General features: G+C 42.3%; 1 protein-coding gene across 1 annotated transcript in view; it reads right to left on the bottom strand.

The window, feature by feature from the left end:
- Positions 1-12,441, bottom strand: part of FGD5 (FYVE, RhoGEF and PH domain containing 5) — a 397,552-nt gene that overhangs the window by 249,334 nt on the left and 135,777 nt on the right. The window contains exon 3 of the mRNA XM_069206301.1: positions 10,226-10,355. Coding sequence (XP_069062402.1) covers positions 10,226-10,355 — 130 coding nt within the window. The remainder of the gene's footprint in view (positions 1-10,225; positions 10,356-12,441) is intronic.

Below are 12,441 nucleotides of genomic sequence, written 5' to 3'. Positions count from 1 at the left end.
CACTCGTTAACACTGGAGGCTTCGAAGTTTTCAAAGGCCCCCGAAGGGCTGAAGCAGAATCTCAGTGAAGTCTGGAATGTGCCATATAACCTTGGCACTTTACTGTCACAAGCAAAATGTCAACTTAGAGTTGATTTTGTCGATTTAATTAAATGTTCAGATAATAGCAGGCACTGAGGAGGCCTGCCTCGTCTTTGCTTTCTAACAGCCTAGCAGAACCGGCAAGGCTCATCAATTCTGCGAAGCACTGAAGGGCGTCTCTTCGGCTCCCACGGTGCCACTGCAGAGGTTGGAGGCATTCTCCTGGCCCTGCTGGGAGTTCAGCCAACTGCCAGCCTGTGCATCCGGAGGAAGCCTGAGAGCACGAGACAGTCCCTGCCAACTCACATGGTGGCACCGCGTAACACACGATATCGACTCCCCTCACATGGTCTCCCGGTGAGAAGCCAATATCACACGGTGGCAGGGAAAACCAGGTGAAAACCACTGTAAAGTTTTCAGCTCGTTTTTGGAGGCTTTTAACTGCCGATGTCCATTAATAGATGTGAAAACACCCCAGGACATCTGCAACAGTCACAGCAAGCTTTTCATTTTTTTGTTAGAGGAGGGGTTTTGGGGTCAGGGTTGGGGGACAAGTGCATCTTAGGTGCTTCTCTGCATGAGGACACACCCCCTCCAAGGCCCTGCCCCCTCTTCACACTGTGAGAATTTTGATAAAGTAGGCAGGTCTGAAGGATGAGGTCTTTCTCCGCATTGCTTGCAAGAACCGGGGTTTATTGCATATTTCTAGAGGAAATAGAGGGCGTAGTCTCAAGGAAACCCTCGTCACTGGAAACAACCCTCAGGTGAACTTGCAGTTGCTCTGTGAGAAAGTAAGCCACCATCAAGAAAGTGTTCAGCAAATGGGACTTAATCATACGATTTTTCAACTGTATTGTATTGGTTAAAAATACCTAGGTTACAGTTGCAGTCAGAAAAGATAACTTAAGTAAGAATTGCACTGTTTATTCAAGATCATTAAATACCTATGTGCCAATCATAAATTGTTTTCCTGGTAGGAACAGTGGATGCACTGCAAGAAACTGTTGGTACCACAGGGACAAAATGGCCCATCAAGCATCCATTTTGAAGCTTCCACAAAAATTAAAGATGCGGAAGAGGGCTCATGGAAAAGCCAAGAACTTAACTGGTTGCACGGGCGTGCATCAGCATTGATAGTTCTCTGGAGTAGTGATTGCAACCTTAGGAGATCCTGCAATTACAGCCCTGATCTATCTGTTTCATAAAGCTGGCCACAGGTCTCTTCTGCAGAACATTTGCTGGAGATGCTCTCTACCTACCAGTGGGAAAGTTAGATCTCCTGGGCTGCATTACGCTAATGGTGATACCACTGCCACTCAACTGCCATCAGTGCTGGAAATGGAAAAAATTACAACTGGACCACATAAGTTTGGGGTTAAATCATGGGACATAATGTTAAGTTATGTTATGTTATACTTATTTATATAGCGCCTAACTGCCCGAAGGCCTCGTAGCGCTTGTATTGCCATAGCGGAAGTGAGCTATTTATGTTCGTAGAGGAGTTTAGATTTTAAATAGCCAGGTCTTCAAGTCCTTCCTAAAGGAAGTCTCTTGAGAGTTAGATCTTATATTGAGAGGCAGGTTATTCCAGAGCAAAGCACCTTGATATGCCAGTTATCTTCCTCTCCATCTTGCTTTCTTCACCGACGGTACTATGATCAAGTTGGCTGATGAGGATCTAAGTGGCCTAGCTGGAGTATAGACCTGAGCCAGTGTTTTAAGCATTTCAGGACTCTTGTTGAAGATGGCTCTGTGAATATGGCACAGGGCCTTGAACTGAATCCTCTCCTCTACAGGGAGCCAGTGTAAGGACACGATTCCTGCTCGTATAGAGTGTTGCTTGGGGATGTTTAGAAGCAAGCGTGCAGCAGCATTCTGTACCCTTTGCAGTCTTTGGATAACATATTTAGGTGATCCTATAAACAGGGCATTGCCATAATCAATCCGAGAGCCTATCAGCGCCTGAATAACCAGTCTTCTAGCCAGAAACGGTAATAGCGTTAAAACCTTCCTCAATGTCCTGAGCAGGGCAAATGAAGTGCCTGCTACTCTGTTGGCATGTTGAGCCATTGATAATAAGGGATCCAGCCAGACGCCCAAGCTTTTGATAAGGCTTTTAGGAGGAGGTAGGGTGGGGGCTCCGTCTAGTAGGCTGGAATTAACTAGGGGCATATTTCTCCCAAAGAACAGCACCTCAGTTTTTTCATTGTTAAGCTTCAGTTTGCTTCCCGACATCCAGGTAGCCACTGCTTTCAGGCAAGGCCCTAGTGCCGTACCCATATCTGGGTGAGCTTTAGAGAAAGAGACAACCAACTGGGTGTCATCTGCATACGAGACCAGAGTTAGTCCAAATGGTTCCACGATCCCTGCCAGAGGCCGCATATAGACATTAAAAAGAAGCGGGCTCAAGGCCTACCCCTGAGGGACACCACAAGTACTGAAGGTACGCTTAGAGATGTAAGATCTATCGAGCACCTGAAAGGATGTACCTTGTACAAATGAGCGGATCCATTCTAGTGCGGTGCCAGCGATTCCACATCCCCGCAAACATAAGCTAGGATAACTACTCTACCCACTGTTATTTTGCAGCAAAACATGCTGTTTTTAACATAATTGTTCGTGGTGGAAATCAGCAGTGGAACTTCTGTGATCTGAGGTAATACTGCAGTACCACTGAAAATCTGTCTTAATGTCAGAAATGTGCAGTAATTAAGTAACAGCACATTTCTGTCATTAGAGCAGTGTCCTAAATAAGAGTCCGTGGTAATTCTGAAAGGCCTAGCATAAATCTTTGTTGTTTCGGGTGTTTTTGGACTACCAGTAGTAAAGACTGTGTCCACCTTAACATTGCAAGAGTCCAAAAGTTTTGGATGCATAACAAGGCATTCTCTGCTGTAGGTCCTCGGCTCTGGAAATCATCTTGTGCCTCAATTTGGTGAGCTCACTCTTTGACGGCAACTCCGAAAGCAGTTGAAGGCTTAACTTTTTAAACCACGTTTTGTTTAATGTTCTTTGTGTGCTTCTTTTTCATTGTGCCACAGTCTTTTTATATTGTAAAGCTTTTTGTGCAGTGCTTCGGTGTCCACTTGATGAGATTTACACATCTGTTCCCTAGATAAAGACCTAAATGAGTAATGCATGAGACAAAATAAAGAAGAAGAAATTGGATCAATGCACACATTTATGCATAGGCACATTAATGATCCAGTGATGAAACAGTGGCTAGCTGGATCAATGAATGGATTAACTTTCCAGTGCTTAAGTTAATAGCTCTATAAAGGCATTAACGAGAGAGTGAATAAGTGACGTCTTGACTGGCCAGTGATAGACTGCAGAAGTGCAGTCACAGAGAATGAAGAGCAGATTTGGCTTCTGATTTGATGTACCAGTAGGCCATGCCTGGCCCCTCTGTATTTCACTAGGATGACTTTACCATGGCAACAACATTATATGGTCAAGTTGTGGATCACACACGAGTGTGTGAACTGGATAAACAGGCAAACCTCTGCCAATAGTACTGAATTGTATATCCCTCTTCGGAAACATTTACTCTTTATATCCCTTATTTATGCAATCCACAAACATTAACCTCATCCATACTTTTGCCTACATTCCTTTGACATACATACATACGTTCTTAAATGTTCTTAGATGATCTTAAAAGTCACACTGACCACAAAGCTAAATCTCCATCAATGTGAGACATTAAAAAACAATTATTGTGAACGATAAACATGTCCTATTGAAACCACAAGTGCACAGCATTGGCAAAGTCATGGATCTGGATGCAATGTGCTAATCAGTAGCACATCTTTTACCATATACACAAGTTGAGTCAACATCACAAGTGTACAACCCACCAGGCTAATACAAGATGTCTCAGTTGACTCAGCAGCACAGCCACTGCTAGATGTCCCTGTTGTCAGCAGCACAATAGTGCAATCCTCCAGGCTGCCAATAGCTGACCCTGTTGAGTAATCAGCACAAGCGTAGACTAGCACAAGGTATTAATAGATGCCCTGTTTACTTGAACTTTTTTTCCTTAAACAGCATGAAAGGGAAAACAGAATATGGTTTAATATGATATACTTTATTTGTGGTTTCTTAAAATCCTAATAAACACAAATAAATATGTGATAAGTAACTAAGCTTAGGCAATGCTCTTGTGCATGGTGGACTCTACAGGGAACACATTGACAGAACATCTGCAGAATCACCATCTTCCTTAAAATATCTGCAGGCACATAATCACTTGTGCAATCACAGACACTACTTTTTCCTTCTCACTGGAATTCCTCTACTGTCTTGTTGCTTTTGTGAAAGTGCCTGGTGCATAACGTCTCCTCTAGTACTGAAGGAGTCTTTGATTTTCAGGTTAGTATTCATTAAATACAGCTGAAGTCAAAACACGCTCATGTTTACAATGCTCACCTCCATAGGTGGAAAGTAAAGGGGCATAAACATGAAAGATGGTTTTAGTGGAACATGTTGTCATTTGAGTGGAGAAAGCTATCAGAATGAAAGAAGGACTGAAAACCATGCTCTTCTACATGGAGACAGTGCAGTCAAGACCTTCACACATTACCTACAATCATCTACATTCTCCAAAATCTTACTACAATCCGAAACACTACTTTTCATTCTGATAGGGAAAAATATCATTAGGTACTAGGGAGGGTTTTCAGCTCTTCCTGAATACTGTTTTTGTGGAAGAGTGTGGTACATAATGAAGGAATCCACATTTTCCTTGATAGTCTGAATTGCATATAACCCATGATTAACGAAACAGAAGAATGCTCTTGGTTCAGAAGGTTCACCCCTGAAGGGAGAGACTTAGAGGAAGGAGCATAAACAGAAAAAGGGTTACATCTTGAGTTAAATGGAAAGTGGCAGCCTCCTTGGATTGTGTTTTTCAATACTGTCAATGAAAACTCCAAAATTAAAATGCAGCCGTTTTACATTACTTCTAATAACTATATGACTGCATTCAAGACATAGGACAAGGTCTTCATTGGATCTAAAAGCAGCAACACTGAACAGCCACAAAAAGATGCAACCAACAACATAAGAGAAGTTATGGAAAAACAAAAGAAGCCCAAATAAAAAGTAATCAGGCAATCAAACACCAGGAATGAAGGAGGAGACTGAGTGAATTAATTAGACAGCTCTTCAAGAAAAGTTTGTAAACAATGTACAATATTTGTCAAGTGGTACTTTTAAAAAGAATATATACAATTTTATTTTACGTAGCATAATGTTCCACACCTAAAAATTAGGCCTGGGAGGAAATCGCAGAGTTTCACTCAGTGGAATTCCACAGAGTTATCTTTAAACTCCACAAGATTCTGCAGAGGTCCGTGAGTGGTGGAATTTCGGTATGTCACACTGCCCGTGTTGATTTTTAATACTAGAAACTTGTCCCACGCTCTAAAATGCTTTTGGAACACAAGCAGCAGTTTTCTAAATGCAAGCAGTAGTGACCTGCCACGACTGTCCGTGTTGAGAAATCGCACCGGGAGGCGTTCTAGCACCCAAAAATGACACTAGGGAATGAAAATTATTGCTCATGCTTTTCAACGTAAATTTGGCGAGCCACGTGCAAGAAAAAACTCTGCCACACGGCGGTTGATGGAGTTTCGCTGGCACTCCGCACTCCAAGTGGAACGCGAAGTGGGCAAAACCCTGCAAACTCCGCCAGCGGAGCTGAATTTTTTGCCCAACCGTACTAAAAAGAACACAACACATATTATAGAAGACTTAAATACTTACTTTTAGATCATACTTTGAGAAGGCATTTCTTATAATGCAGAATGTGTTTCTTTTAGAAAAAGAAGCCTTCTTTCTAAGATGGCTTCTGCATTATGGAAAGAATGCAACTCATGAAATGAATTAGATATTCGTACTAGGCGGTGGTATGATACATCAAATAGCAATAACATGTCATTAGGTATGACTACTCTTTGGGCTGAAGTATGGTGTCAAAGGGCCTGATTTAGATCTTGGCTAAGGAAAAACTGCATCACAAATGTGACGGATATCCTGTCCGCCTTCTTACGATCTCCATAGGATATCATGGGATTGTAATTCAGTGGGCGGGATATCCGTAACGTTTGTGATGGACTATTCCCCTCTGCCACAATGTAAATTAGGCCCTAAATCTCAAAGTGATGGCTTAAGGGAGCTGACTAAAACAAGATAATAGCTGGAGGTGACGCAAAGCCCACTCACTGTATTCACATTATTATGTCTTGGAAACAGGTGTGCAGTGAAACCAGACCTAAAAATTAAGAGGAGCGGCAGAACATGACCAGACCCAGAAGTGACAAATCTGTATGCTTAAACTCTTCGATTTCCTTGTGAGGATACTTCATTGCATGAATATCTACTTGTCCCAGTACAATTTAAATAGCGTAAGGCTAAGGTGTTGAGTAACTGTATTCTTCATAACAGTAGGCAAACATCAGTTTATGCATATTATACAATATGGAGATATGTGCTGTTCGATGGTCTTCTTATTCTAATATAGCCGTAGAACCCACCATAGCGGGCGCTACCCGCTATTAAAGGCCCGCTCCTGCGTTTTTAACAAGGGAGAGGGCCTTTAATAGCCGGTAGAGCCCGCTATGGCAGGTTCTAAGGCTATTAGAACATTCTGCCACTCAGGGCAGAATGTTCTATTAGATAAAACAAATTCCTCACGAAGCCCGAGGGGATTAAAATCACCTCGGGCTCCGTGATGCTTTGTTTACAGCTCTTGCTGTGAACAAAGAGAACATTCGAATGTTGGCGCTGTGGGCTTTTACCGGACAGTAAAAGCCCGCAGCACCCCATTGTTTTCAATGGAGCTGCCAACGTTCCAATGTTCTAATACACTGTATGATTGTCTGTCCGCCAAACAAATCACATAAACTCTAACATATTATCTGATAGTCTTCCAACTGTAATGACCTCTATAAACCGCTACCTGCTACAAGATGCTACATTAGGGAATGCCCACTGAAATGTCCTGTTTAAAGTCTACTTAATATATCGCACTACAGTGCTTAACATCCTCTTTTGGGTTCTTTTACCACCTATATACAGATGACACCCACAACATATTTTCTTTTTTAAGTTTCTTATCCCTCCTACAATTTTCTACAAAGTTATATGAGTGTCTTACAGCAGTTCATCATTGACTGACCATACACTCCATCATGTTGAACCCATCTAAGATGAGGGTCCTGTGCTTTCCCTGTTTTTCTATCACAAGCTCTATTCCTTGCTCTATCTCGTTCCCTCTGAATATGATGACTTTAATCACTCCCACAGGAAACATGGGTATTCTTTTAAACTCCTCCTTTCAGTTGGAATCTTCCATGTCGACCCCTGCTACTGCAGGAAGATATCAAATCTTAACTATATATAAAATCCATCCTCACCCTCACATCAGCACAGTCAAAGCACTGAATGACTTGTTGGACAACTGTATTATTGCAATAATCTTTTAGTGTGTCTTCCTCATCATGCCTTCACTTGCCTTGACAAAGTTTTAATCGGCTTTACTAGAGTACTATACAATTTCCCTAGAAAGACCTGTACTTCACATCATCGCCATCCAGCAGGTTGGCTTTCTGCTATGTATGTGGCCATTAACAAACGTTTTATGGTAGTCTAACGTAATTCATGGGTTATCCCCAGGTTACCTTTCTGATACCATATAACCCGATATATCGCCTCACATGACTTAAAATGCATAAATCAACACGTCTTAACTGCACCAAAACCACCATCCACACCATCCAGATTCCTGTCCTTCCGCCTTTGTGGGCTCACACGATGGACGACCACACTGATTTATTTTAGAAACTTTGGCAGTTGTGGACCAAGGTCTTACATGGACACTTGCATGGCCCAAAGTGATGCAAACCATAGAACTGATTTACTTACAGTTATGAAAGCCAATCTAAAAACTGAGCCGTGGCACCTGAGGATACACACAATCCTTAGTGAATCTAGGCCTTTGTGATGTTTTGTATTCAGATGCCCCTTTTTCCTTCATGTTCCTGCTCCTCCTACAACAGCTTATTTAACAAATACCACTTATAGCTGTACTAATCTTTGTAATTCAACGCAGGTCATCTGTTGTCTTTACTGAAGTGAAAACCTGTCCTAATGTTCAACATTACTGATTGGGATGTTACTCTGTGCTGGAAATAAACAAATAAAATATAATCCGAAGATCTACCTCCTGTAGCATATGGTTGGGTGGTGAGCTTTTTAAGGATCTGGCTTATGTAAATTACTGTATTACACACTTTCTGCTCTACTGCAGTTTATGAAGGTCTACTTATCGTAACTTACTGTTTGAAGAAGAGCCTCCTGCAGAGCATTGTATGAAGGTGTACCTGTCACAGCACAGTATGATAGAGTATCTACTGCAACCTACTCTGTGAATATGGGCACTTTGTAGCGCACTATATTGTGGTGTACCTATTGTAATACATTTTTGTAGGTCAGCTTGCTGTATCGCACAGCACGAAGATGCTGTAACTCAGAATATGAAGGGCACCTATTGTAACATACCGTATAAACATCTAATACTGTAATGCACTACCTATTGTAATATACTGTTGTAGGTCCGCTTGTAGTACTGCACAGGATAAAGGGGTAACTCCAGTAATACAGAATAAATAGATGTACCAGTTGTAACATGCTGAAGGGTCTACCCACAGTAAAACACTACATGAATGCCCTGTAATGCGATGTTTGGAAGTCTGCTTGCTGTAATGCATAGCTTGAAATGTGCCTGTTGAAACGCAGGATATAAAGGCGTTCCTACGATAACATACTGTATGAAGACCTACCTGCAGTAATGCACTACATAAAGGTCTACCCTATCTTTTTACATGCAGAGTTCTCCACCCTGACTGCAAATTATCCGCAGTCAGAAGACGTACTATTAACTCATAGTTTGTGAATACCAAAAAAATAGTAAACTTACACAGATGTGTAGGTTGACCTTTGGGAATCAGTCCCTTTATGAAGATCTTCCCTCTGTAATATATAACATGGAGGTCTACTTCTGTAATAAACCGTTTAAATGACACAGCTTGAAGATGTACCTGATGTAATATTGAATATGAAGGTGTACCTATGGTATGGTGCTATATGAAGATTTACCCACTGTAGTGCACTACATGACGGTCTATCTCCATAACATACTGTTTGACTGACTGTTCGGTGCAATGCACAGCTTAAAGGTGTACCTGATGTAATACTGAATATGAACATGTTCCCACTGTAAGTTAGTGTATGAAGATCTACCCACTTTAGCACACTACATGAAGGTCTACCTCCATAACATACTATCTGAAGGCTTCCAAAGTGCAATGGACTCTACATTGGGTTTGCCTAGTCTGTATTTGTATTTGTTATTTCTAAAGCACATTATGCCCAGAGGGCGTCAAAGTGTTGCCTGCGGAAAAAGCAACAAGAAATAAAGGAGGAGGAGACCATAAAAAGCCCAATTAAGGATGAGAGAAGAGCCAGGTCTTAAGTTGCTTACAGAAGGCGATATGTGTGTCCAATCCTGCTCTGTGATCCAGTAATGTATTCCAGAGTTTGGCTGCTGCAACTGATATAGATATATAGGGACTTTTCTACCTCCTCCAAAACCCCTGTGCTAAAATCTTCTGGGGAAGGATTAGAGGAGCTAAACTTTCCTACTAGGGTTTCCTCTACAGCTGCTGAAAGCTGTAGGTATGATACTTTATTCCATCTTCTATATGTAATGGCCCTTTGTGCAACCGGACTTTCCACCCTAGGAAGTGTCACTGAAAAGGTGATTAAGAAATGGTCTGTCCAGCTAAGAGGATATATGTTTCCCATCTTTACCAGTGAATGGTTGACAAAGATCCCATCTAAGTGTGCCCAGCAATATGAGTCCAGTTCACTTTTTGAAGATGTGCATGTATAAACCAATTTGAGAAAGGATATTTGCTGAAATACCTTGGTTGAAAGGCTGCTGGTAGTTTAGTGCATAGAATACTTTAATGGTCAATATGTCTATATTGGACAAAACATAGTAATTGACACTCCGCATGGAAAACAGGTGTTCATATTGGCCTTCTCATCACTCAATTTCATGTAGTCAAGCGGTTACCTTGGGACCCAGGCTGGCCTCCGCGGGGGCGCTCTCCTCATCCCCTGAAGTCTTGGCCTCTTCTTCGGACACTGTGTCCGCTGCGGGCACCTCTGAGACAGGGCAGGTTTTGAAGGGCTCGGTGTAGGCACTGCAAAGCAAAGAATTTACCATCAAGGCACTGCTACAAGGGTCATTGATATCATAGGTTAGGTTTTCCCTGTTATGTGAGACCCAAATCTGTTTTTAAAAATATGGGAATTGGCACAGTGTTTGGAAAGATGAGGAAGAGAACCCAAAGATGCCAAACTGCAAGATTGTGATTTATACATCATTTTGTGGTCTTTCACTTCTATTTCCTGGTCCCAATACCTTCCATGTTACAGCTTCTATTGTGCCCCTCTCATTGATTCCATTTTCTTATGCTCCTTCCAGTAGTCCATGAAATTCAAAGTTAGTCTAAATTTGTTACACTTTCTCTCACTCTCGCTCTCCCTCTGTCACTTTCTGCCTTACTGTCATTGTCTTTCACCTCATTCATCTCATTCTCCTCAATCTCTTTGTATCTTTTTCTCACTCTCTCACACTGTCTCTCACTCCTCCGTTATCTTTTTTTGACTTTTTTGCACTTTGCTTCGTATTTTTAATAATACACTTACAGTTATATAACAAAACACCAGGACATTTACAAACTAGGGATCAATTAAATCCCCCAACATTGATTAGTCTATCTGCCGAACTCCTAAAGCAGCAGATATAGGACCCCAACTAAAGGAGTCAAATGGTCTCCCAGCGCGGCTTGGACTCGCCTCTGGCACCTGAAGTAGATGTGGATTGATCATCCAGAGATAACCACTCCCAGCAGGGCTTGTACCATGTGCAGACACTTTTGAAACAGGAGATGGGTCTCACTCACCTAAGGAACAAATCAACTCCCTGCATGCCTTGGACTGCTTGAAAAGGATGCTGAAGTTGAAAATGGGGTTCACTGACCTAAGGGCCAAACGATCTCCTGGCATATCTTGACTGCAGAAACTTCTGAGAGAGGAGAAAGGGGTCTTTGAATCAAGAAGCCACACCATGTCCCAGCATGGCTTGGACCATGTGCAGTTCCCTTTGAAGTAGGAGATGGGTATCCCTAACCCAAATACCAAACCATATCCCAGCAAGGCTTCAGCTGTCTGTGGACCCTTCAGAAGCAAGAGAAGTTGGTCTCTGACCCTAGTACCCAAACGATCTTGCAACAGGGATTGGATAAATTGTATACTTTCCAGAAGTAATAGAGAGGATTTCCTACCCTACATAAACATGCACCCTCTGGGTAGTTTTCAAACTACCCTCTTGGAGGATGAGCTCTCCTACCTCTGGGAACCAGACACTGCCCCAGTGTAATTGCATTTTGCTGAAAGATTTGGACAGAAGTACATGAAGAAACATGCATGCAGGCCGGCTTTAGGGCGGTGCAAGCGGTGCGGCCACACCGGGTGCTGACCTGGATTGGGGGGGCACAGACCTCAGGGGGGCACTGTGTTTAGCAATAGCTTATAAACTTGTGATTTAAAAGCACCTCCTGAAATGTTTCTTTTGCGTCCAGCTTTCAGGAAGCAATTAAAATGTCAAGATACCTCTTGTGATTAATGTTCTTTCTAGGGAGACAGATGGGAGTTTTATCTAGAGGCAGCTTTGACTCGCCATAAAGTAGCATAGAGGGTTAATATAACTGCTGCAAAGAACAGAACTATATTTTATGTGGCTGGCTGAGTGGATCAGTAAAGCCAGCCTTTACAACTACTTTCAAAACAAATGAATCTATGTGAAAGTTAGGCTATGGAGAGATGAGAGGCACATTTGCCGGGTGGTAGTGATGGGAATCCGAGGAAGTGGTCATAGGGTGGGGGGCACCCAAATAGACTGTCGCACAGGGCGCCACCAGCGCTGAAGCTGGCCCTGCATGCATGGCATACGGTAGTGTGGAGTCATTAACTAGAGAAGATCATGAAGGGTTGGAATGCCTTCTGACGTTTCTGCGCACCAAGCAATGGTTTCTCAACTCCATTAAGTCACTTATATTTGGTGCTGCCAAACAAATCTATTATTGAAACTTATCTCTCAAAAGAGTCCTAGACCGGCACATTTAGCAGAGCTTTTCAGAAAGCATCAATTTAAAGCTCAGGAGACAAAACATGCAACATGGGTTGCACTGTGGAAGTCAGAGTATGTTGTCAGAGTACATTATT

The sequence above is a fragment of the Pleurodeles waltl genome, chromosome 9, assembly GCF_031143425.1.
Source record: "Pleurodeles waltl isolate 20211129_DDA chromosome 9, aPleWal1.hap1.20221129, whole genome shotgun sequence".
In the NCBI taxonomy this organism is placed as follows: Eukaryota; Metazoa; Chordata; class Amphibia; order Caudata; family Salamandridae; genus Pleurodeles; species Pleurodeles waltl.
The sequence above is the reverse complement of the archived record's forward strand: the minus strand, read 5'-3'. Positions and strand labels throughout refer to the sequence as shown.